We start from the raw sequence: 24,828 nt of genomic DNA, 5'->3' as shown, positions 1-24,828 counted from the left end.
GTAAACTGCCAAGTTCGTTCAGATGCTTAAATTTGTGAATAAATGAGCAAATTAGATGGCACAAAGCTCACAGAGCAAAAAAATCAAGAAAGTCACATCGGCCAAACAAAAACTTTGCTCAAAATACGAAAAGCATCGAAAACCAGACACAGTTCATTTTGTGCTTTCAAGGAGAATTTTGACTACCAATTATTGATGTACTTGATTTTTATTTAATTGCTTTATCTGTCTAGAAAAATGACAAGTATACTTACGGAGAGTAAAATTTGCCAGCTTTCCGTATTCAGTAGTAACTGAATCGCACGTGCATTTTGTTTATTTGATCACGCCCACAACGGTTCAAATAAATGAAAGTTTACATAGTGAACAAAGAAACTTACTTTCCTTCACGGAAAAAGGGCATTTTTCTAAACTATTTTTTCACATTTTTCTACAAAGGGGATTAAATAAAATTCAATGACCGCTCAGGTGATATATCGAATTCGAAGCAATTGGAAATTCGATAACCACTAAAAATGCTCCTCAGAAACAACGTTTACCGCATAAATTTGCCATTAAAACTTACTTTTTTTTCAATGCGTTCGGCAACAAAATTCAGCCACAAAATGTCCAATTTCCATAAATTTTAAAAGCAAGATGAAAACGGCAGCTTCAAATCAATTTATACGGAAGTGAAAGCATTTGAGTGCTGTATTGATTGGCGGACTAAAACGTTCGATCTCACCCGAATTTTTAAGGTCAGAAAAGAACATTTACACGTACTTCAATAATAACTTTGAAAGAAACAAATAACTAAACGCTACGTTTATTTCCAATTTCAGATCACCCCAAGTTTTAAATCAGAGTCCTCAAAATATTAAGCAGGAGATGCCCCAGTTATGCGGGGCGATACAAAAGGGTTTTTCAACAGCTCATCCAAAGCCCGCGACAGGTTGCCACATTTTCTGGTGGATGTTGCAATTTCGTTCTTTTGGGCGGCAGCCAAGAAAGTGGGCCTTTCGTTGTTCGAGAGGACACTTGGTGCTGTATTGAAGGATTTCGAGCAGAGAGGTGACGGAGAAAGGCTATTTCGCATTGGAGAGTTGTCACTGTCGAATATTGGCAGTCGTTTTTTAAGCTTGAAGTCAAAATCGGAAGTTGAACCACTTCCATAGGCGCAGTTGCGCTCTTCAGTACTGAATAAAGTTGTCCTGCAATTACTTTGATCTTGTGCCGACTTTTCATTCACTAGTTCTGTCAGATAGTCCATTGACAAACTATCCTCACAAAAAATTTTGTAAACAGTGGCGGGTTTGTCGTCGTGGAAAGAACTCTTTGCCGCAAATTTCTTGGGTGAGTGTTGGCTCTTTGAATTGCGCTGAGAGAAGAGAGATTTGCGTACATTGGCTGCTGGCTTCTGGATCTTAGAAGCTGATGTCAATTTAACATTTCTGAATTGATGAATTTTGGTTGTGGATCTCGTGAGGTGTCCATTACTCGGAGGAGGATCGTTTTCTTTGTCGCTTTGCAGCTCTTTCGCATTCGTCGAGTCCACTAAGGACAGAGTTCCAACTGCGTGGATTGCTTGCATCCTCTTCCCATTACTGTTTTTTATTGGAAAAATTCCTCGCAGTGGAGTTTCACCAGTACCGCTGCTCGCGGATCCCACACTCTCGCAAAACACTTCATCAAAATGCTTTGCAGGCGTCAAAATCAATTCGTTTACTTTCCCATGCTCATTGGGCTTGAAAAACAAACTATAAGGAGATATTTTACAAGTTCCAAGATCAACAGATTCAAATACTGTCTCGCTAAGATTGTTCACTGAATTGAGGATTGCGAGCGAATTGGTTCGCCCACCTACAGCTGTCTGGCTGCCAGCAGTGGCTATAGTTGAATAAGATGTATTAGCTACAACTTTATTTGTCGTTGACTCAACCTGCTTGTTCGACTTGTAAAATGAATTAGTTCTCCTCGGCTTTGTGGAAGCTTCACACAAGTTTGCTTGGCCATCACCGGTTGCTGTGATAGAGCGTCTGATTCTGTTTCGATGCTTTACCTCTTCTGGTGCAACATTTTTGGGCATCTTATTGAAAGGCGTCTCCTTTATTTTCGAAACGCTTAATTTGCCACTTGATGATAACTGAGTATTTTTAAGTTGCTGACGTTCTTCATTGTAATCTGCCTTTCCCAGAAGTCTACTCTTCAATTTGGCACCTGGTGTCTCTAGAACCTTTTTCGTTAACAGCTTCTTTCCTGAAATGAAAAAAAGTCCTTTTTGAACGGGCGAGTTCTTTTCAAATATACACTTTTCAGCTGGGTGGAATTTTTTTAAATATTTCTAGTTTTGTTTTAGTGACTGACTGCAAACAAATTATTACACCAAATGTTTGAACGGGCGTTCTTTTAGCATTGACCAAATTGGAATGGCTAACACAAGCATATTGAGAAAAAGTGGCGTTTGATTTCTTTCAATATTCTCGCGGTGTTGGAACGGTTAAGGATCAGCCGGAATTTTAAAAAATTGTATTGAGCACAAGGATGCAGGTTTGCAACTCCTCAAAATTCAATCAACTTTTGCAATACGTTAATCTCAAAAACGCAATGCGTTAAGAAGGCAGTGTGTACCAAGGAAGCTTCAAAAAATGTGTTAGTTTTTCGGTTGCTCAAAATTTTTTTGCCTTGGCAAAAAAATTTGTTTGCTAACAATTTTTTTGTGATTAAACTGTTTAGCATTAAAGTGTTAAGAGAATTGACAAGAAAAGTCAATTTGTTATACTAATAAGTTGATTCAATCAAGGCGAATAAACTATTTATAAGGTAAAACGGGGTTACGAGGAGTAGCTAGTACATAATGAATTCAGCAAAACATAACAATGTTGACCGGTCTAACCATAGAAAAAAATCCAGGAATCCGTTTGAAGTTATTTTGTACGTTTAATTGCTAACAATTTTAATTGATAGCACTATATTCTCAAGAGGTCGGAGCAAAGAACTCCATATTCCTGGTCCATCATGGCTATATTAGATCTACAAAATGTTCTTTTTCATGGGAGCAAAAAATTATGGCCAATGACGGCTTCCCTTTGGCGAACAAGACTTCCGCTTGAACTACTAGGCTGTATGAACCTTGTTGTTCGCTTATCTTGCGACTGATCGCGTTTCTCATAGCAGCAGATTTAAATGCTGAATAAGAGCAACTTATGTCAAGCAAAAATCAAGAAGTCAAGCGTGAAAAACTCACTCGAGAAATGAAATCGAAAGTGTTCTAAAACAAAACAAGAAAAATTTTACATGAAAAAGACACACACGTTTACAATAATTGCTTCAAACTTCGATCAAAGGCAACTAATAAAAACTCAATGAGCAGCTGAAAGCAAATTGTAAATAGGTTCATTTATAAAAGAGTCACTTACAAAACTAGGAAAAGATATCAATAACCGTAAACGAACTTAACATCAGTGCTGAAAATCATTTCGTAAAGTTAGTGATTTATGAACAACAAAATCAAAATTACAGCTAACTCGTGGTAAAAATTGATTCAACGCAAAAAGTGCAAGGGAGAAGATAAAGAGCGGTCAGAAAAGCTCAAAAGAATAGATCTTTTGAGATTTCAGGCTTCAAAAAATGTTAAAAGAGAAAAACAGAGGCACGCGACTGAACTAAAAACGTAATAAAAATCCTGAACAAATATTTAAAAGAATTGAATTAAATAAATAGACTCGGTAATGGGCGTTTGCACATAATGTTCCGGCATCACTTACCCACAATTTTGTCTTATTTGTCTCCCAAATGAGGAAGAGAGCAAAAACTTTCAAAGTCAATTAGTGTTCGAAATAATTTGTGCTTTCATTCAAAAACTTGCTTTAAACTCAAACCACTAGAGTGAATAAAGTCTTATTAGAGGGCCAACGATAACTGCCATTAATGACAACAAACGACAAGACAAACAACAAAATCAAACAAAAAGCATTAATTACGACAAAAACCCAATAATATTTTTTGGAAAGAAAACATAAAAAAGTCAAAACCCCATTATATAAAACCACTACTCAACAAATTAACTTGCATTTCAACAGAAAAAACACGGAACTTGTCTTTAGTGAGAATATCAAAAAGTCAAAAAACAAAAGGACAAAGTTTTAAAAAGCGTTCCAAACATACGTTTCGATGTATTTGAAAACATTTGGTTTCAAGGTAAAAAAAAAACTAATAGCTATCAACTGAAACTGTTAAAAATCTTTATTTATTATATAGAACTTTCAAGGTCACTTATTGTTCAAAAAATGTGTTTCGATTCAAAAACTTACTTTAAACTCAAATCACTAAACATGAACAAAGCCTTATTAGAGGGCCGACAATATCTGAATAATGAAAAAATACGACAAGACAAACAACAAAATCAACAACAAGTATTAATTACGACTAAAACCTTAATTTTTTTCAAAAGAAATTATAAAAACAAAGCCAAAATAGCATTATATAAAACCAATAACAAACATATTAACTTGCATTTCAACAGAAAAAATATAAAACTTGTCTTTAGTGAGAAAATCACATTAACAAAAAAACAAAGATATGTTTCTACTATTTGAAAACAATTAGTTTCAAAGTCATGAAAACCAATAGTTATCAACTTAAATTGTTAAATAGCTCCACTTAAATAGAATGCCTAACGACTACACAAAGAAAAAATACAGACAAAAATGTCGAAAAAAAAATCAATTGAAATTGCGACAAAAACAGTGTCGAAGCCGTTAAAATCATGTCGTATATTGAAAAAAAACATTAGATATAAACAATTGTATCTTCTTCCAACGCCGTTAACGTGAAAAGTGACCTGTCAAAAAAATCTCATTGATTTGATAATGTAACATGACTGAAAACAAATCTCTAAAACCGAAACCGTCCAAAAATTGTTGAAAAAGTTATGGTGCAATTCAAAATGGTGCAAAAAAAAATAAAAACATGGCCCGCAGACTGACGGGAAAAAGCCGCCGCTGACGCGGCAGACGCACATCGGGATTGAAACAGAAAAGGAATAAAGAAGAGAAAAAAATTGACAAATTTTTTTGTAAGTTTCAAAAATTGTTCCAATTCGGTGTGCAATTTCAGTTAGATTCTAAACCTATAATTACTTCAGCTTCTAAACATAAGGGTATTCAGCTCAACACAAATATCAGCTAGCAATCGATCTAATGAACTTTGATAACCTGATTTAAAAAACTTAATGACCTGGCGTTATCGGTTTATCCCGTTGATTTTGATTTTGCTCTTTTGACATTGACCTTTTTCACATTCCGTATTTCAATACTTGAAAAAATTTAAAATCAATTCAGTTGAAACAGTGAGTGAAGTGAGTCAGAAGTCAAACGTGAAAATTGTGACTCATATAAAACGAAAAACGATAACAAAGGGTAAACTGAATTTAAAAAACATAGCAGGACAAGTACTGGCGTACAATTCAAAGACTTTTCATTGACTAAACAAAAAACTAAACCTAGAACGGACTATGAGTGAATTGGGAAAACCATCTTAAACAAAATAAAAAAAATTAAGAAACAGAAAATCATTGTCACAATGTCGCATGTGAACAAAAAACTCCTAGCGAGAAAGCGAATTTTTGTTCAGACACCGTTTTCTCTCTAAATTAAAATTAGAGCGAAAAAATTTCACCCCGCAAAATCACTCGCTTTTTCGCTCCACTTCCTGTTTCGGCGTGACCAAAATCACTATTCATTGTAAAAAAAGGAGAGCGCGTAAATAATAGCCGTTTGAGAGGCTGGCGGCGGCTATTAAACATGTGTTTGTTTACATTTAACTTTTATAACATAACTGACTACCGTTATAAATAACATTACTGAAGAGTTGGGTCAGACAAAAAATCAGATAAGCAAGTTCACGGGACTAAAATAATTGATACAAACTTCAACTGAGAGCAAACTTCAACTGAGATATTTATAAGTGAGACGAGAGCAGGTGAAGAGATTTTGAAATGAAATAAATCATTCGGATCATTACAAAAACATAGCTGGCAGATTGCCAGAAAATAGCCGCGATGAACGCTTGGGGCCTTCGATGAATTGAAACAACTAAAGAGATTAGATAGACAGATCGACCACCAGTCCAATAATAGACCACTAGACTTTTTGGGTTAGCTTTGGACTGTCATTTTTATGAGACACATAAGCTCTATAAGGAGAAAACCCTAATAGGGCTTTTCAAAATTATGATCTCTTCCGTTTGTGCCCCATCAGCTCAGTGGGCGCATATTATTTGCACTCCTCAGATGCACGTGCAATATTTTTTACATAGTGACTTACTATGTAATGGCACGTGCTCTGTAACTGGGGGCGCAAAACGTACTGGGGGCACAAACGGAGAAGATCCCAAAATTAATATTCAAAATCAAAAACTCAAGACTCTAATAATCAAGAATTAGGGCATATGTTTGGCACTACTAAGATTGACACTACTGAGTTCAGAAGTCATTTTAATGAGAATAGTAAGTCACGCGATGGACCTAAAAAAACAAAACCGCGGGAGGCAGGGTAAGACGAAACAAAAATCTGTTGACGAAGTAAAAAAAAACAATAGCTACCTGGAATTGCTGAGGCGGCTATTAAAAAGCAAAAAGAGCCAAAACTTTCAATTATAAGAGCTAAAAAGATCAAACCGTAACCACTTAATGGGCCAATTTGACCTGCCATTAGTGCAAATGGACAAAAAGGACTCCACAAAAACAACGAATGAAGGCTGAACACGAAAATGAAAGCTGAACAATTTTACGCAAACAATGTTGGGACCAGAATTACATAGGCTTTTCACTGAAATTTTAATGTAAGTTCATTGGCCTTCATTTGCATGGAAAATGAATGCGACAATAGTTGAGAATCGATTCCAAATCATTCTGGAATGTAATAAAAAACAGGGAAAAAATTCTTTTAAAAAAGAACAGCGCCCAATTACAATCTGAAAAATTTTAGTTCCGTAGAAATCCACGACTATACCATAATTAGTCTAGATATTGCCGGTCTTCCAGTAAAACAAGTGTTTGTTTATTGTTCGCGAAATAGTTTTCGACAAAGAGGCAATAGTTTAAAAAAATTACGTATTTTGAATAGTTATCGAGCTATTCTAGCAAAAAAACCAGTAAGTCATGAAAGCATCAGATAAATTAACTAATGGCCAAATCAACAACGATTCAGATTTTTCATTATTAATACTCAGTCATCAGACTACAAAAAAAAATGGACGCAAAACTCGACAATTCAATAGAAGTTTACGAAAACACATGGTCGGAGCCATAAAAACTATGAACAGAAAACTATAAAAACAGAAAATAATGTATTTATTCATTGGGACTCAATTAAACATGAATGAGTTTATTTCTCATTAAATCAACCTCTACATCAATACAAAATTTTGGCAATCAAGATTAAAAAATGCAGAAATATATTAAAAAAGACTGAGCCAAAATACAACCTATTTTCATTGCAAAATCAACGATGAGACCAAAACTGACCTTACTATTGCTGCGCAGCTGTTAATAAAGGTAACTGTGCTTTTTAACAACAGCAGCTCTGTCACGCAGTTTAAAACGAACGGTGTCAAAAAAAAACGACATCAAAAGCAGAAATCGGGACATACCCGTTAAGCCCAACTTTAAATACCCGCTACTTATATTCTGTTCTTCGTTACCATCGCTAATGCTTATTCCTATTGATAACAAAACCTGAAAGCTCGCACTAAGAATCAGGAATATGTGTAACAACAAAATGAAATAAAAATAGTGCGCACCTTAAAAACGTGTTTGTACATATCTTTTTTCATTTCTGTTCTTTCAAACCCCATCGGGTTTATGGGTATCAACAGCCGACAATCCTCGGCAATCTGCCACCCAAATTCCTGCTTCTTAGCATTTTGCATTATATTTCTCAAGATTTAGGGGAGACGATAAAGAGCGGTCAGAAAAACTAGAGATTTGAGGCGTGGAAAAATGTTTAAAAAGAAAACCGGAGTTAAGCGGCGAAACAAACTGTAACATAGAATCCTCAATTACAATTTTTAAAAAAATGAAATAAACAAATAGGCTCGGTAATGTGCGTTTGCACATTATCTTCCGACCTCACTTAACCACATTTTTTGACCTAATTTTCTCCCAAATGAGGAAGAATGAGAGTGAACAAAGTCTTATTAGAGGGCCAACGATAACTGCCATTAATGACAACAAACGACAAGACAAACAACAACATCAAACAAAAAGCATTAATTACGACAAAAATCCAAAAATATTTTTGGAAAGAAAACATAAAAAAGTCAAAACCCCATTATATAAAACCACTACTCAACAAATTAACTTGCATTTCAACAGAAAAAACACGGAACTTGTTTTTAGTGAGAATATCAAAAAATCAAAAAACAAAAGAGGACAAAGTTTTAAAAAGCGTTCCAAACATACGTTTCGACGTATTTGAAAACATTTGGTTTCAAGGTAAAAAAAAACAAATAGCTATCAACTGAAACTGTTAAAAATCTTTATTTATTATACAGAACACCGTGCGACTACAAAAAACCAACAAACATCGAAAACAAACGAAATTTATGAGAACACAATGTCGAAGCCGTTTAAATCATGTCGTATACAAAATACCTCATAATCAACTGCGTCTTCTTCCAACACTATTAATTTACCTGTCAAAAATGTGTTAAAGTAATATGACAGCAAAACAGACATTAAAATCCAAATCGTCTAGCAATGAAGAAGGTTATGAAAATTCGTATTCCTGGCGTACAATTCAAAGACTTTTCATTGATTAAACAAAAAACTAGACCTAGAACGGACTATGAGTGAATTGGGAAAAATATTTCTTCAACAAAAACCACTACGAAAATCCATTTTAACGACAACCAAAAAGTGATTATTATATCAACCACCCAACTCCCGCGCAATTGAGGAAAAACGGAAAACTTACTAGAAAATATGAATGGTAAAATGATAGATGAAAATTGAATTAAAATGCAATATTTGCTTCAGATGGTCAAAAATACTTCGGGGCGCAGGGGGATTGCACCAGTGGGGATTAATGGAGCAACTGTGGTGGGCAGGGGGTCTTCAGCTGCACGGGGCCACGTCCAAAATAGTTTCTTTGAATCGCATGGAGACTAGCGGGCTAAAAAGCCCGAGATATAAATGCCCTCTGAGAGCTAACTGTTTAACCCGTTTTTGCAGACAAAGTCAAATGGGTCAGAAAAAATCGAACAACCGAAAAATCGCATTAGAAAATATCATTGGACTAATGTATTTGCTACAAACTTTGTTATAGCGCTATTAAAATTAACATTAGAAACCTAACTGCCAAAAACTTCGAAAGCTACTGAAAAAATTTACTCCAAAAAACGAGAGGCGAAAAACACGGTAATAAAGGTAAATTGCAACAAAAAATTACAAGGTGACAGTCAACGTCATAAAGAGCGTTCATAGAGAAAACTGTTGAAGGCAAAAGGAGACAGCGATGGACAAAACCAAAAGTATTTGCCAGAAAGTTCAACAAAAAGCTACTTTACAAACATTAATCCAAAGAATGTCCATTAAATTTTCTGGTATATCACTGACCAGCTTATTTTTTTTGCTACAAACACCTCAAATTTGTATAATTTTTGAATGAACAGTGCCCTGTTTAATTTTCAAATTTTTCTCAGCAAATATTAGGAGGAAAATTCTTATAATTTATAACTGCTAGATCAGTCGCTTGACCATTAAGTGGCAGAGAATTCTTAAAACATCAATAAAAAAAGTAAAATGAACAAAAACATAAGAAACAGATATTTATTGTGAAGTGCTATGTCCAGCCTTCAAGTGTCACCACATTGTGGCACAACCTTTCGAACAGCTCGGAACTAAAAATTGAACATAAAGACCACAGCGAGAAGACAAATCAGCACAAATAGGCAAAAACCTAATAAACAGACAAAAACAAGCAAAAATTTGATCAAACTTACTCATATTTCTTCAACAAAAACTACTACAAAAAATCCATTTTAACGACAACCAAAAAGTGATTTTTACTTCAACCACCCAACTCCCGCGCAATGGAGGAAAAATCGAAAAACTACTAGAAAATTTGAATGGTAAACTGATAAAAGATGAAAAATGAATCAAAAGATGAATTAAAATGCAATATTCGCTTCAGATGGTCAAAAATACTTCCAAAAACACTATTACTAGTTCAAATAATTGATTAGAACACTTTTGACTGAAAAAATTTGAGTTAATACCAAAAACACTGCTGTAAAAATTCTGCATATGCTGAAAAAACTTTGCTCGCTTCACTAAGTTTTCTCGTAAAAAATCTTCCAAAAACGATATGAACAGAAAACCACTCTCTTCTCTGTGCTCCTCAATTCATTCAGCCGTTTGACATAAACAACAAATTTTCACATGCGGCACTAACTTAAACATCCTGTTTTAATTATATTCCAAAAAATGTTGATTAAAAAAACGCCCCCCCCCCCAAAAAAAAACTCCTCTGCGAGTCGTTAAAAGAGCGCCACAATACAATTCAAATTCTTTGAATTGTTAAAATTGTAATCCCAGCAGGGGCCTCTCGGCGTCTTTTTTCCTCTCCGAAAGGGAATGTACAACTTGCTAAGGAAATGTTACTGTTCTAATTCACTGCAGTAATAATGCCCAGGTGACATAAATTTAAATTACAATGTACTAAAGAATACGGAAATATGAAACAACGAAAAAAACGTAACAAGCCGCACCTCATTTGGTTGTTACAAAATTAGTACTTCAGACTAATAAAGAGCATCTATTGAATACCAATCGGTAAAGAAACTCAATGGCATCAAAAAATTGACAAACATATCTAACGAAAACTGGAGAAACACTACTATGCAGATTCCTTACTACCATAATAATAATTACCCTTTTGCCGCCCCCTTCTGAAAATGAGTAACAAAAATCAAAATGGTGAAAAGCCAATATCAGTTGCTCAGTTTGCTGCCCTAGTTAATTGGGAAAATTCAAAATGGTGCAAAAAAAAATAAAAACATGGCCCGCAGACTGACGGGAAATAGCCGCCGCTGACGCGGCAGACGCACATCGGGATTGAAACAGAAAAGGAATAAAGAAGAGAAAAAAATTGACAAATTTTTTTGTAAGTTTCAAAAATTGTTCCAATTCGGTGTGCAATTTCAGTTAGATTCTAAACCTATAATTACTTCAGCTTCTAAACATAAGGGTATTCAGCTCAACACAAATATCAGCTAGCAATCGATCTAATGAACTTTGATAACCTGATTTAAAAAACTTAATGACCTGGCGTTATCGGTTTATCCCGTTGATTTTGATTTTGCTCTTTTGACATTGACCTTTTTCACATTCCGTATTTCAATACTTGAAAAAATTTAAAATCAATTCAGTTGAAACAGTGAGTGAAGTGAGTCAGAAGTCAAACGTGAAAATTGTGACTCATATAAAACGAAAAACGATAACAAAGGGTAAACTGAATTTAAAAAACATAGCAGGACAAGTCCTGGCGTACAATTCAAAGACTTTTCATTGACTAAACAAAAAACAAAACCTAGAACGGACTATGAGTGAATTGGGAAAACCATCTTGAACAAAATAAAAAAAAAATTAAGAAACAGAAAATCATTGTCACAATGTCGCATGTGAACAAAAAACTCCTAGCGAGAAAGCGAATTTTTGTTCAGACACCGTTTTCTCTCTAAATTAAAATTAGAGCGAAAAAATTTCACCCCGCAAAATCACCCGCTTTTTCGCTCCACTTCCTGTTTCGGCGTGACCAAAATCACTATTCATTGTAAAAAAAGGAGAGCGCGTAAATAATAGCCGTTTGAGAGGCTGGCAGCGGCTATTAAACATGTGTTTGTTTACATTTAACTTTTATAACATAACTGACTACCGTTATAAATAACATTACTGAAGAGTTGGGTCAGACAAAAAATCAGATAAGCAAGTTCACGGGACTAAAATAATTGATACAAACTTCAATTGACAGCAAACTTTAACTGAGATATTTATAAGTGAGACGAGAGCAGGTGAAGAGATTTTGAAATGAAATAAATCAATCGGATCATTACAAAAACATAGCAGGCAGATTGCCAGAAAATAGCCGCGATGAACGCTTGGGGCCTTCGATGAATTGAAACAACTAAAGAGATTAGATAGACAGATCGACCACCAGTCCAATAATAGACCACTAGACTTTTTGGGTTAGCTTTGGACTGTCATTTTTATGAGACACATAAGCTCTATAAGGAGAAAACCCTAATAGGGCTTTTCAAAATTATGATCTCTTCCGTTTGTGCCCCATCAGCTCAGTGGGCGCATATTATTTGCACTCCTCAGATGCACGTGCAATATTTTTTACATAGTGACTTACTATGTAATGGCACGTGCTCTGTAACTGGGGGGCGCAAAACGTACTGGGGGCACAAACGGAGAAGATCCCAAAATTAATATTCAAAATCAAAAACTCAAGACTCTAATAATCAAGAATTAGGGCATATGTTTGGCACTACTAAGATTGACACTACTGAGTTCAGAAGTCATTTTAATGAGAATGGTAAGTCACGCAATTGACCTAAAAAAACAAAACCGCGGGACGCAGCGTATGACGAAACAAAAATCTGTTACACGAAGTAAAAAAAACATAGCAGGACAAGTCCTGACGTACAATTTAAAGAATTTTCATTGACTAAACAGAAAACTAGACCTAGAACTGACTATGAATAGATTGGCAAAACCGTTAAGAAAAAGAAACCGATCCAAAAAACCGAAAAAAAACAGTAAAAATCAAACTGAAATTGCCGCATGTGAACAAAAAACCACTAGAGAGAAAGCGAATCTTAGTTTAAACACCGTTTTCTCACTCTACTTTAAATTTGGAGCGAAAGAATTTCACACCGCAAAAGTAATCGCTTTTTCGCTCCACTTCCTGTTTCGGCGTGACCAAAATCACCACTCCAATTTGACTTCAAAAATCATGAAAATCATAAAAAAAACATAGCCGGAAGAATCCCGGAAACGACTCGAAGGAGAAATTTGCCCATACTTATGATTAAACAATTACAACAACTATTGTGAACCGTGAACCTCCACAAATGCCATAAAAAATTTGAGGAAGAATAGAAACGGCATTCAAAAACCAAAAAATTGAAAAAAAAAACTAGGAAAAATTAACGACTTTTTTATTAGTACAAGGAAACATAAAAACGAATAAAATTCCTTTGCAATAAGAGCAATGAAAAGCTTCCAAAACAATGGGCAAGTCATAATAGGCTAGGAAACTTTTCTAAGATTAAAAAAAGAAAATCTGCAAAAAATAAGGAAAATGGTTTAAAATTTCTCAATTCTTCTGTCAATTTTGCTTAAAAAAATTATTTATACCAAGAAAACTTTAGCCAATTGGTATCTTAATATTCTGTAATTAACGAGCTTCTATTCAAAATCCCACTTAAAGCATTAAAACAAAAAAACAGGCAAAAAGTCATTAAATTTCGTCTAAAAATCAGCAAAACTGATCAAAAACCTCCAAATTAGCATTAAACGCAAATTAACTACTTGAAACCTTCAATTCCTATCGAAACAAGCCTGAAACTAATAAAATATCATAACAAAACCTCATAACCATCAAAAGTTACAAAAAAACTGCTTTTAAAAGCTGCACATTTTCAAAAAAATTCGCTCGCTTAGCAAAAATTTTTTCACATCAATTTCGCGCTCTCTCAAAAACAGTGGTATGAACAAAAACCACTCTCTTTTCGCTCCGCTCTTCACTTTTGTTCAGCACCAAAATCACTCCAAATTTTTTCACGCATTTCAGTTCCCGCTTCAGAAATCACTCCAATAAAATTGATTTAAAAAAGGACTTCTCCAATACTCCTCTTCGAGTCGTAAAAAAAGACAGCGCCCCAATACAATTCAAGTTCTTTGAATTGTAACAAAAATTAGGAGCGCTATAATAGCCGACTGTAATTGAGGACGCGGCTATTAATAAAGGACAATAGCAATTTTGCACTATTATGCTTTATTTCGCATCTTGAATTAATATACAAACCTTTCAGTCTGTTGCTCGATCTCGTTTTGGGGTCATGTCTAGTTTTTCGCAACGATTCCTTCACAGGAGTCTTGGAAGACAATCTTGGTTGTCCTTTGCTTGGTTGAGCTGAAAATCTAACGCAGTTCTCCTTCTCTTTGGTTCCACTAACCCAAGACAACTTCTGGGCAGATTTCAAAATCGATTGAGCAGGCGATTTGCGTGCAACCATTTTACTAGTGTCACGAATTCCTATCCTCGATGATTTTGCTCCTGATACAGAATTTAACGTGGAGTAAGTTTTATCGGCACTAGGCAATTTTGAGCTCAATTTAGATCGCTTAGCGTCATCAACTGAAGACTGATTGCTCAACCGAAAGCTTTGACTCAGAGAACGCTGCAGCATCTTGGACTGCAACTTGACACTTTCTTTTACATGCAATGACTTATCTAGTTTTGCCACCAGCTTCGTAGTATCTCGTTGACTGTAAGACATTAAAGTGGCGTTGTCCACAAGATTTTGACCGTTTCTTTCTGGAGATATTCGTTTTCCGCCCTTCTTAGCATTCTGCTCTAGCATTAACCTGACAGAGGAACTGCTGCGAGTTGAAAATCTGTTCTTAATCCTAAACAAATCATTCAGTTACCCTCAAACCGTATTACAATTGAGTTGACTTCGGAACGAATTATCTGGAACAAGTTGCTTACTTCATAAATTATAAAAGCTGAAAGAAGACAAATAAGTAAAAGCGGACTACGAAGGCTTAACAGATTCTAAAAAAGTGGTTGAGAGCTCTTCATTAAAACTAAGTCTACGAACTTCATGCCAATGAATATCATGCCCTCCATGACCTCGCCAGCAAGACTACACACGTTTCATAGTCCGAGTGAAGCCAGTGGGACGAGGGATGGAAAAGCGGTCAAATGTGCTGTATTTAACGAGCAAAATATTCCATAACACAGCAAAGCTTACGTCCACTGCCAATTAATATTACCTTTTAACGGACAGTTGAAAATTTTTTCACAATCTATAAAAATTTCTGCACACAGCTGCTATATCAGCGTATACAATAGTTACGCGGGACTGTACATTATTGCCTATTACCTGTTAATGGAGTTCGAGAGTAAGACTGCTGAGGAATTGCTATCCCGTCGACTGTCATCTTTTAAACTCACACTGCTGTTAAACACGTCTTCACAACTGCTACAATTGGCAACACTGGAGTCACCTTTTAAATCATTAATCGATACGTCGAGATCGTCATCGGAAACTTCACTGTCAGAGTTCTGCTCAGCCTGATCAGCTATTGCTGCATACTGTTCAATGATAATGGCTGTTAATTCTGTCAAGTATTGATTCTCCGCATCGAAAGAAAACAGTTTCTTAATAAAAGCCAGAGCCTGGAACTTCGCGGATCGTGGAAAATACCTAAAATGCGTTGAAATCAAAATTATGAAATTGAATCCCGTTAAAATTTTCTGCTCACCATTCTGTGAATGCTTGTTTCACAAATTTTCTCAGCTTTGTCTGGAATTCTTCCAACGTAATTTTCTTTCCAATTTCTTTTTGTAGGGTTGTCATAAATATTTGAATTGCAGTTACGTTGCTGAAACAAAATTTAGTTGTCTGACATTTTGCTACGCTTGGATCAATGTACTAAGGATAGCAATACGAAAAAAGGAAGTCATTTAAAAAAAACGCAGAAAAAAATCACAAAATTCAAAACTATATAAATTATTTATGGTCAGTAAACAAAACTTTGGTTGACCATGAGCAAGAAATCAGCACGAATACCGGATCAGTTATTAATTTATACAAAAAGAAAGCAGCGTAAAGGCCATCAGCTCCTTCCAGCAGGATTTGAGAACACAATGATTCGTAATACATGATCTTCAACAATTTCCCTACAGGTCACCCCCCTCATTGTAAAAAGCTTAATACAATACAATCAATAAAATAACCCCCACTCATTGGTCGACAAAAAACAAGTAAAAACAACCCACTGATTGTGTATAAGTAATAAAAAGTAGGAGGTTCAAAATGCTCCACCTAGGAGCATAGCTACCTCCCCGAAATGCGACGACAGATACTGATTCCGCTAGTTTCTTTGCAAACCAAGAGCAATCCTTGAACTAGAAAGCAGTTGTTTTCGGCACCAACAGCCAACCACTTCAATTTTTGTAAGACTCACTAAGCGCCTGCGAGCGCTCTGACAAGAACTTGCAAAAATATTTCTCTTTCCGTGCAATTGAAAACATAACCGACTAACGTCGGCCGAATTGCTCTCAAACGACCGGCGAGCGGTTGGCTTCACCATTAGCTAGCCGCGGGGGGGGGGGGGGGGGTGCACCGGGGGGGGGGGCTTATAGGGGGTTAGAGTGGGGTGGGGCCAACAGTGGGTGGATCGTCAGTGGGGGGGGGGGGGTCTTCAACTTCTAAGAACCGCCCTTCACACCATAAGTATAAGTCGATCTGTGTACGCATTTCACAGATTCTGTGAAATGCGTACGTGAAGACTAGTGAGCTGAAAGGCTCAAAGAGCACTTAATGCCCGCTGGGCACTACCTGTTTATCCCGTTTTTGAGGACGAAAAGTCAAATGGATCAGATTACAAACTTCGTTTCAGAGCAATTAACATTGAAAAGCAAATTTGTTCCTGTGCTCAATTCAGAACGCTATATCCGCTCAAAGTGCAGTGTTATGTTACATCGAATGGGGGGGGGGGCAAAGGAGTCTCCAAAGACAGACTGACTTCCCGATCAAAAGTAAGTAAGTTTTCTCACTCAACTGATCAACGAAAACACACTTAGCCTCGCTTCGGAACTCATTTCGACTAAGAAGTAGCCAAAAAGCAGGCATGTGTGGCACGCGTATGCATTGCCTTTAGTGATTCAATGATAGAGACAGTGTCGCCTTTTCTGTCACCGAAAAATGACTTCCCTTGGATACTTGAAGCCTTCCGTAAGTGCGTTTTTGGGCAGATAGAAGAACTGAATGATAGCAGATAATTGTGAAACTCGAAAAACACATCAGCTCCTGAAATGTGTTCTTTTTTCTAACCAAATTTTTGGTGCCCTATACAGAGTGAACAAAAGCGGCCCTCAGCTGGTCATGAGAAAGCGAAAGGTTGATGTTTTAGAGCATTACTGAAGCATTAAGACATGGATGCTTGAAGAGACAACTTTGTATGAGTTCAAAATGTGTTCATATAACTTCCTCTGCAACTTGTGTTCAAATTTAGCCACAGATATTATCACTGACCCAGAATGATTAAGAGAGAAATACAGCACGGCAACAAACAAAATTTGATAGAAAATTTTGAAAGGACCACTGCAGTAAATTTGGCGAAAAACTACAGCGCTATGAAAACTGTTGCATGGCTGAGCTGATAAGCCTAAACGGATAATCCAGCAGATTTGGAATGTTTGTTCGCGGTCCGCTTCTATGGTTTAAGAGCTTCGAATGTTTTGTATTGACAAGAGAACGTCTGTCAGATAATAAAAACTTGGCTGCCCGGTCAAATAAGCACTGAAAACGCGGAGCGATTGCATCAACGTCCTCTTATACGTGCATTTTCCAGTTCCTGTGATAACGCCATTTTTCTACAATAAATCAATTTTCCAACTCCAAGATTTACTATCTCCAGGTTCTTGTCGCGCTATTTCGATCTTTTCTACGACTCCATTGCAATCTCTCAAAACAAACGCTGCCTAATACAGCCAATTTTCCCCAGTTCAAACCTTCCTCTGGGTCATTGATTGCATGTTATCATCTTGGACCACTCTTATATGTCTTCCACTTGAAAGGATCACATTGTTGGGTTCTGCATTATTTATGAGTTATAATCAGGTAGGTACAAATCAACAGAACTGTAAGCTCTTTTTTGAAAATAACAATGGAACTTTCTTCCATCTCAGTTGACCGAGTTGATGATGAGACGGTCAAATTGGCGACAACTTTTTTTTGACGATAGGATCAGGTCTACTAAATTTCTTCCATGTAGTAAAAAGCCCACGTTGGTTCGGACTTGATCCAGTGTTTTGATCTCGTCTCAGCATGCATATTTGATTTTTATTTCCTTGCGCACGAGTGCTTGAGTGTCTTACAATTCATCAGCTGGGTCAGATATATTTTCAAAAATTTCCTATCGAAATCTACTGAAATATCACCCGTGCTTCCAGAGTTATTGATACTAGTCATGGTAAAATATTGGGTTTCTGGTTGTAAAAACAAGACAAGAGGCCTCAACAGATCCATTGTTTTCAAAAAATTCTTTTTGATTTCAGGATGCTTTACATTCATGAAAATCAGTCATAGATAGGAATGTTCGAATTGTTAGAAGGACCACACGACAGACCAATCTATGGAAGAATTCACGAACCACCAGAGAAAAACTCAGAGAAAAAACCACCAGAGATGTTCAGCCACGAATATAAAAAGAAATCTAATTGATCTTAGTTTTCAAATTAGGTTTCGCAGGTTGATTTTAAACTGAAACGAATAACTTCTGCTCATTCAAGAAAATCAGTCTTTTGAAACCCGACTTCGCAAAAACCTCAGGCTCCAAAAAACTTAAAAATACGTAAAATTTCTGCTAAATTCATCTTACTGGGTTGTACTTTGCCTAGAGAATACTGTGAACGCCTACTGTTAAAATCAAATACTAGAAACATATTTCACACTGAATGGTGCAGCATTTCAAGGTCTTTCGTTCAGTTTACTGTTTACTTTGACTGTACTAAAGGTTCTTCAAAAGATTTGTTCAATTTCCACAGCTAATTGACAAGCCGTCAAGCTTTTAGCGCAAATGCTAAGTCTTAAAATTTATAACAAGAATGTTTTAAATGGAGAAGTGCATTTCGCTTTTTTTCTCAATTTGGCGAAATGTTTCTGTTTTTCTCTCCGTTTTGAGCTCAAGTGATCAACTAGGTTTGCTTTTTATCTTTTAGTACGGCTGCTGATTTTTTCAAATTTTATGAAGTCTTTTGTTTACCTGTCACTGAGTTTAGATGGTGAACAATAAATTTTGCTAGATTTGACAAAAAGCATTTGTATATAATTTACATATAGCAAAATTTTGCTGTCCATTCTTCGACGTTTATTTTAGCGTACTTCTTTTCAATTCGCAGGTCGAGCGCTCTGCTATTTTCTCCTTTAAAAAATTTTCTGACGTTGGCAATTCTTCCAGTTAAAATTGTCCCACTGTTTCTATGAATTTCAATTTCACAAGATAAAATCCATGAAGAATTTTTGAAACACCAATAATAATTAATATGCAAGATGTCATTGAAAACATTCGATATTTCAATTATATTGAAAATGGTCATGCTGTACGTACAAAAAGTGTGCATAAAACTATAAGCTCGCATTTACTAATGTAAGGTCAACGTCTTCAAATAAATAATGTCAGGTTTTTTTTTAAATTTTACAATCCTTAATTCTTATTCGCAATAATGATAGTAAATGGTTTAATGTTCATATAGAAACAGAGACATATTTTTACAACGCATGCCAAATACAAAGCAGTACGCTTTTCACACAAATAAACGTACAAATTAGAACCGCACCAACCAAGAGTAAAATTTTAGGTCTGACTGACCTGCCTTCAAGTTCCTCTCGCGGAGAAATTACTCTTTATGTGACTAAAATTGATACAATAAAAACTGAAAAAAAAGAAAACCTTAACTGCCCAACGCCTCTTTACCATTTGCGTTTTATTCCATGTGAATTAGAAGGAATTAACAATGTTTTTATTGAATAAGATTGCGTCTCGAATTCCGCAAATGCAGTCAATAAAGAACATAGCCGACAGATTGCCGGAATTGCTGTGAAAGAAGACTTGCGCGCCATACAATAGAGATAGAAACAGATACAGATCTAAAATGAAATAAAACAGACGCCGCTCAAAAAGCTAGGTAAAAAACATTCAGCGATAAACAAATAAAACTTGTTAAAATTCATTCCGCAGAAGCCTTTTATTGGGGACCTTTACGGAAAATATGAGTTCCTTTGACCTTAAACTAATTCAAATTAATCTTAAGTTTTAAAGTTCAAAAGTCATTTTATTGACTGAGTTAAGTAACGTATGATCAAAATCTAATCACGCAAATGAACTTAAAACCTTTGCTAGAGAGACAATGAAAAAAGACGTCACGCGCGCAAACGCCGTTAGTGAAAGGAAGAAGTAATTCGGAAAATTTGACTTCAGTTTCGCTGTAAAAAAAAACAAAGAGCACCGCAAAAGAGCTCCGCTCAGCTTACAACTTCGCAGCAATAAAAAAAAGGAAACGTGATAAACCGATATATGACTGTAAAATAGGGCGTTAGGTAATCAGAGTTCGTTAGTTTATAAAACTGACACTTTGAAAATATAGGCTTCAGATATCTGTCTTTACTTTTTTTACTGCTAGCGCCAACGGAAGGCTGAAGGTTTCGCTAGATTCAAAATGGCATGTTTAACCTCTCTGTCAATTAATCAACGCTTGCATATTTTTCAAAACCGGAACACCTATTGGTGACACTGGACAAAATTGATATCCAATTTGCGAACATTGGACAATGTTGCACAATTTTGCTTAATTATGAGAAACCGCGAGATTGAAAAACCAAATAGTTCTCGCGTCCCAATTGTTTCCAATAAACTTGATTATCCGTCAAATCAAGATAAGGCTATAGCTTCCACGCAACTATTTTGCGTAAATAGGGTTTTGAAATAAGCATCTAAACTTTGAAAATCAGCTTAAAATATCTATTTTTAACAATCAATAATTGTGTTCAGCACAATAATTGTTCCGCTTTGTTAAAAATCTGCTCGAGTAAGCGTAAAATATGAGAGCAGTGACTAGTTTTCTTTCGAGAAGGGACTATCTCCACAGCTATAGAGAAAAGTTAAAGCAATTTATAATTACACAAAGCTTGTTCCAAATTAGACAAGAAAAACTATCGCTGAAAAACTGACTGATTACGGTATGACAAACAAGTCTACGGAAAAATGCTGTTGTAAAGTCTTATTTTGAACTGTTTTTTTGTAGAACCGTCAATTCGGTTATCGCAACAAACATTTGGTGAAAAAAAATCAAGTTTTGGTCTAGTAATAGTTATTCGCTCCCTCGAATCAAGAAAAACTTTTCATACCAAATAACACAGTTCACAGAAAATGTCATGGTATCCGGAAAGCGGTTTGAAATTCGTCCCTGGAAAAAAAATACAACCTGTTTATCTGAGCTCTGAATCATTCTGTTGGGAATCAAAAAATTTTGATGTTATCCAAAGATCTTTACTTGGACAGCTCTTATTTATTATCTCCATGACTGATTTACCTCTATTATTCAAGAAGATATAAGATGTTCTCTTTGCAGATGACATGAACTAACCACATGTTGAGCAAGGCTGACTGCTAGAGACGGAGCAATTTGATTCAAACATTTATCTCTTTATTTACATAAAACAGGTTAAATGAACATAAGAACACCACCGTCCTCAAACTCCATTACCTGGGCCACTTTTTTGTGATTCAACCACCTTAAAAAGAATCTGTTTGTGTATATCTTAGATTATGAATTGATTGCTCTATCTCTTATAACCAACCCACATTGAGCAGATTTGAAAACGTAAAGCAAACAGAGTGTCATCTTTTCCAAATTGAGACACTTAGTTCCTCAACAAAATTTTATTCGATTCTATATTTAAAAAATCAATCCTATTATGCAAATTTAGCTGGTGTAGCTACTCGGTATACCTCTTACGAAAAAAGATTCTGAAATGTAAAAACCTAAGAAAATATTCAGACAATTGGGAGACAATTTTCAAAAGATCTCAATCCTTTCAAATTACAATCTGTACGTCAAAGAGTTACTTTAGTTTCTTTTAAAGCTGTTAACAATTTTCGTAGCAAAAGCTTTGGCAATGAGAAGTTCGTTCCATCTGCCGTAGAAAGCGCAAAAAAATGCAATTGATTGAAAATACCTTGATGCAAAAGGAAAAGTGCTAAAAAAATTGAGGTACGAAACAATTTCAACAAAAACGAGTAATATTCATCTTCAAAATTTCAACTTCTTACAAGAATCTGCAACGCCCGTCATTGGTGTGCAATCGTGGACCTGTTCTTAACTTGGAGGCTACAGTAAGAACAAAGCCTACAAGTTTCCGGAAAATAGCTGACGTTCACCCTTGACGCTTATCGCGATGTCAATAGAAAAAAGACGAAGAGATAGAAATTGACATTTTTTTTACTAAGCGCCAAAATTTGTTCAAATAGGGTGTGCAGTTTCAGATAGGTTCTAAAATTAGACTTTAAGCTTAGACAAGGAGGCTCCTCCGTAATGTGCAACCGCACATAAGCTTCCGACCCCGCTCATCCACAATTTTAGCATAATTGTGTACCGAATGAGGAACAGATAGAAAAACCCAAAAAACCGAACTTTTTTTCGAAAAAAATAGTGTACAAGCGGAAAAATAGTCTCCAAAGCAAAAAAACTCAGTAGAAAAAAAATATTGCACTAGACTGATTGAGATATGCCAATATTAAGAACGCGAGTTAAGACGAACAGCAAAATCAAACAACAAACATTAATTAGATCAAAAATTTAATGTCCGTTTTAAAAAACAAAACTTAATAACAAAGTCAACATACCGTCGGATAAAACTGAAACTAAACAAAAAGAACTTATAAATCACCAGAAAAGATATAGGACCAGTCAATAAAAATAATTGGTAATAATTAGAAAAACAGTAAAGTTAAAAAATTCGCTTATTTTTTTTAAAACAATTAATCTGAAAGTAATGAAAACCATTAGAAATCAAGTAAAATATCCCAAAGAATTGAGATTACCAATGCTTCTACAGAAAGGAATTAGGACATGTCCTATGTCAATTGTTTAAGCGGCTAAAAAAACCAACAAAAAGACAACAAAAAACTCAATTAAAACTTGCCAGAAAACGCTGTCGAAGCCGTAAAGCCATATTTTGGCCCTCAAAAACATGTTCAATAGTGTCCTCTGCAAACACCGATAACGTAGCATGTGCCCTTTCTTTAATGAGACTTGGTAACAAGTATACAAAAAAGAAAAAAAGCAAAACAAAATCGTCAAAGCCAGTAAGGTAATAACGAATTCTTTAAAAATAATCAATTTTGTGACATCGATCTATTTTGCCACCTTCCCATGATACCAATAATGTCATATTTGACCTGTAATTAAAGACACTAGGTAACAAAAAGACAATAAAAAGAACAAAATTGCGAAAAAAAGTTTTTTTATTTTGGAAAACAATTGTTTTCAAAGTCATGAGAGCCATCAGCTATCTAAAAATATCAGAATATCAGCTCACCAAATTTTCATTGAAAAGCCAATGAAACCTGTCATTATACACGAAATTTCATATGACTCAAACGACAAAGTAAAAACCACAGAAACGAGAAAAAATTTTAAAAAATCAATTAAATTCTTCAAAAAAGAAGTGTCGAAGCCTTTAAACCGATAATCTATATCTTTCAGGGATTAAACATGATCAATTCTGCCTTATAATGAACGCCAAAAATGTGATATGAGAACTGTCAATAACTTGATAATGAGACAAAACTGGAAAAAGTGAAAAATGGGCTAATATCTAAAAAAAAACCTAAAATGTAGTTGTTTGAAAGCCAGAAACAAATCATTTAAGGCTTAAAACCACAATAGAGATTAAATTTTGAATCAGCATAAAGTGGAAGCATTCTTGCCTTGCTCACACTAAGCTACAAGTTGGCCAAATTAAGAAAAACAGAAAAGTTCATTTAGCCATTATTTATTTAAACATACCCGGCAGATTGCCGGAAAATAGCCGCCGTTGATTCCAATAAGCATGATTGGGATTGAACGAATAGAATATATTGAAAAAAAAAGATTTTTGTACAAAAAAATTTTTTAAGTCCGATTTATTTTGATGGCATTTCGAAGTTGAACATACTTCTGTTTCTTAGAGAGAGGCTACAGGGGCTACTATCAACACCAATAAGCACAATAAGCATTAGAGGTGGTAACTAAGACTTATACGAACGACGTTCAAATAGCGGGCATCTAAAATTGGGCATTATGCTTTTATCCCGTTTCTATTTCTGACTTCAATTTTTCATACCGACTCTGTTCATTTTGAATTGCTTTGCTTAGCAACTGATGTTCAAATTCACTTTTAGCAGAATGAGAGAAGAGAGAAACTAGCCTAGAGAAGTCAAAAAGATTTCACGCAAAATGTCGAAAAAGCGTCAAAATGGTAAAGCGAAAAAAAGTTTGACGAAGTAAAAAAAATACGAGCGCAATAATAGCCGGCTGAGAAGATGAGGGCGGCTATTAAAAATCAATTATTTTTAAAAGTCAAAACGAACATAAGCTTTCTAGTAAAACACTAAATGCAGTAGCTTAGAGCTGCTTAGGAAGCCAACTGGACCTCTCACTCTTCAGCTTTGATTTGATATGTTCTGCTCTTTATTTAATTATAAAAGATTATTTTTCTTTAAAAAAAGACCGACTGATTACAATCCAAATTCTTTTTTGAATTGTAATAGTGCAAGATTGGCCCAAGACTAGCCTTTCTAATGCTTTTCGTCCACTACGAAGATTATATTTTCGAGTATTATAGATATATATAATTTGTTAATTAAAATCTCAACTAAATTCTGCGTTTTTGATATTCAACGTTTTCAAAGTTTCAATTACAGAGCACTCTCAACAGAATTTGGAGTAGGAATAGCCCTCTTTTTAGTCTACAAAAATTGTATTAGTGTTGTTTGGGGTTGTACTT

At 35.3% G+C, this 24,828-nt stretch overlaps 1 protein-coding gene across 2 annotated transcripts in view; it reads right to left on the bottom strand.

Moving 5' to 3' along the window:
- Positions 1-749: 749 nt before the first annotated feature.
- LOC142358669 (uncharacterized) overlaps positions 750-24,828 on the bottom strand; it is a 43,767-nt gene continuing 19,688 nt past the window's right edge. For both annotated transcript variants that reach the window (XM_075410161.1, XM_075410162.1), the window contains exons 9-12: positions 15,539-15,658; positions 15,157-15,480; positions 14,073-14,677; positions 750-2,235 (exon numbers count right to left, since the gene is read on the bottom strand). In XM_075410161.1, coding sequence (XP_075266276.1) covers positions 857-2,235; positions 14,073-14,677; positions 15,157-15,480; positions 15,539-15,658 — 2,428 coding nt within the window. In that variant the 3' untranslated portion in view covers positions 750-856. The remainder of the gene's footprint in view (positions 2,236-14,072; positions 14,678-15,156; positions 15,481-15,538; positions 15,659-24,828) is intronic.

The sequence above is a fragment of the Convolutriloba macropyga genome, chromosome 2 (genome assembly GCF_964194025.1).
Source record: "Convolutriloba macropyga chromosome 2, txConMacr16.3, whole genome shotgun sequence".
Taxonomy (NCBI): Eukaryota; Metazoa; Xenacoelomorpha; order Acoela; family Convolutidae; genus Convolutriloba; species Convolutriloba macropyga.
This window is presented reverse-complemented; position numbering and strand designations above follow the sequence as displayed.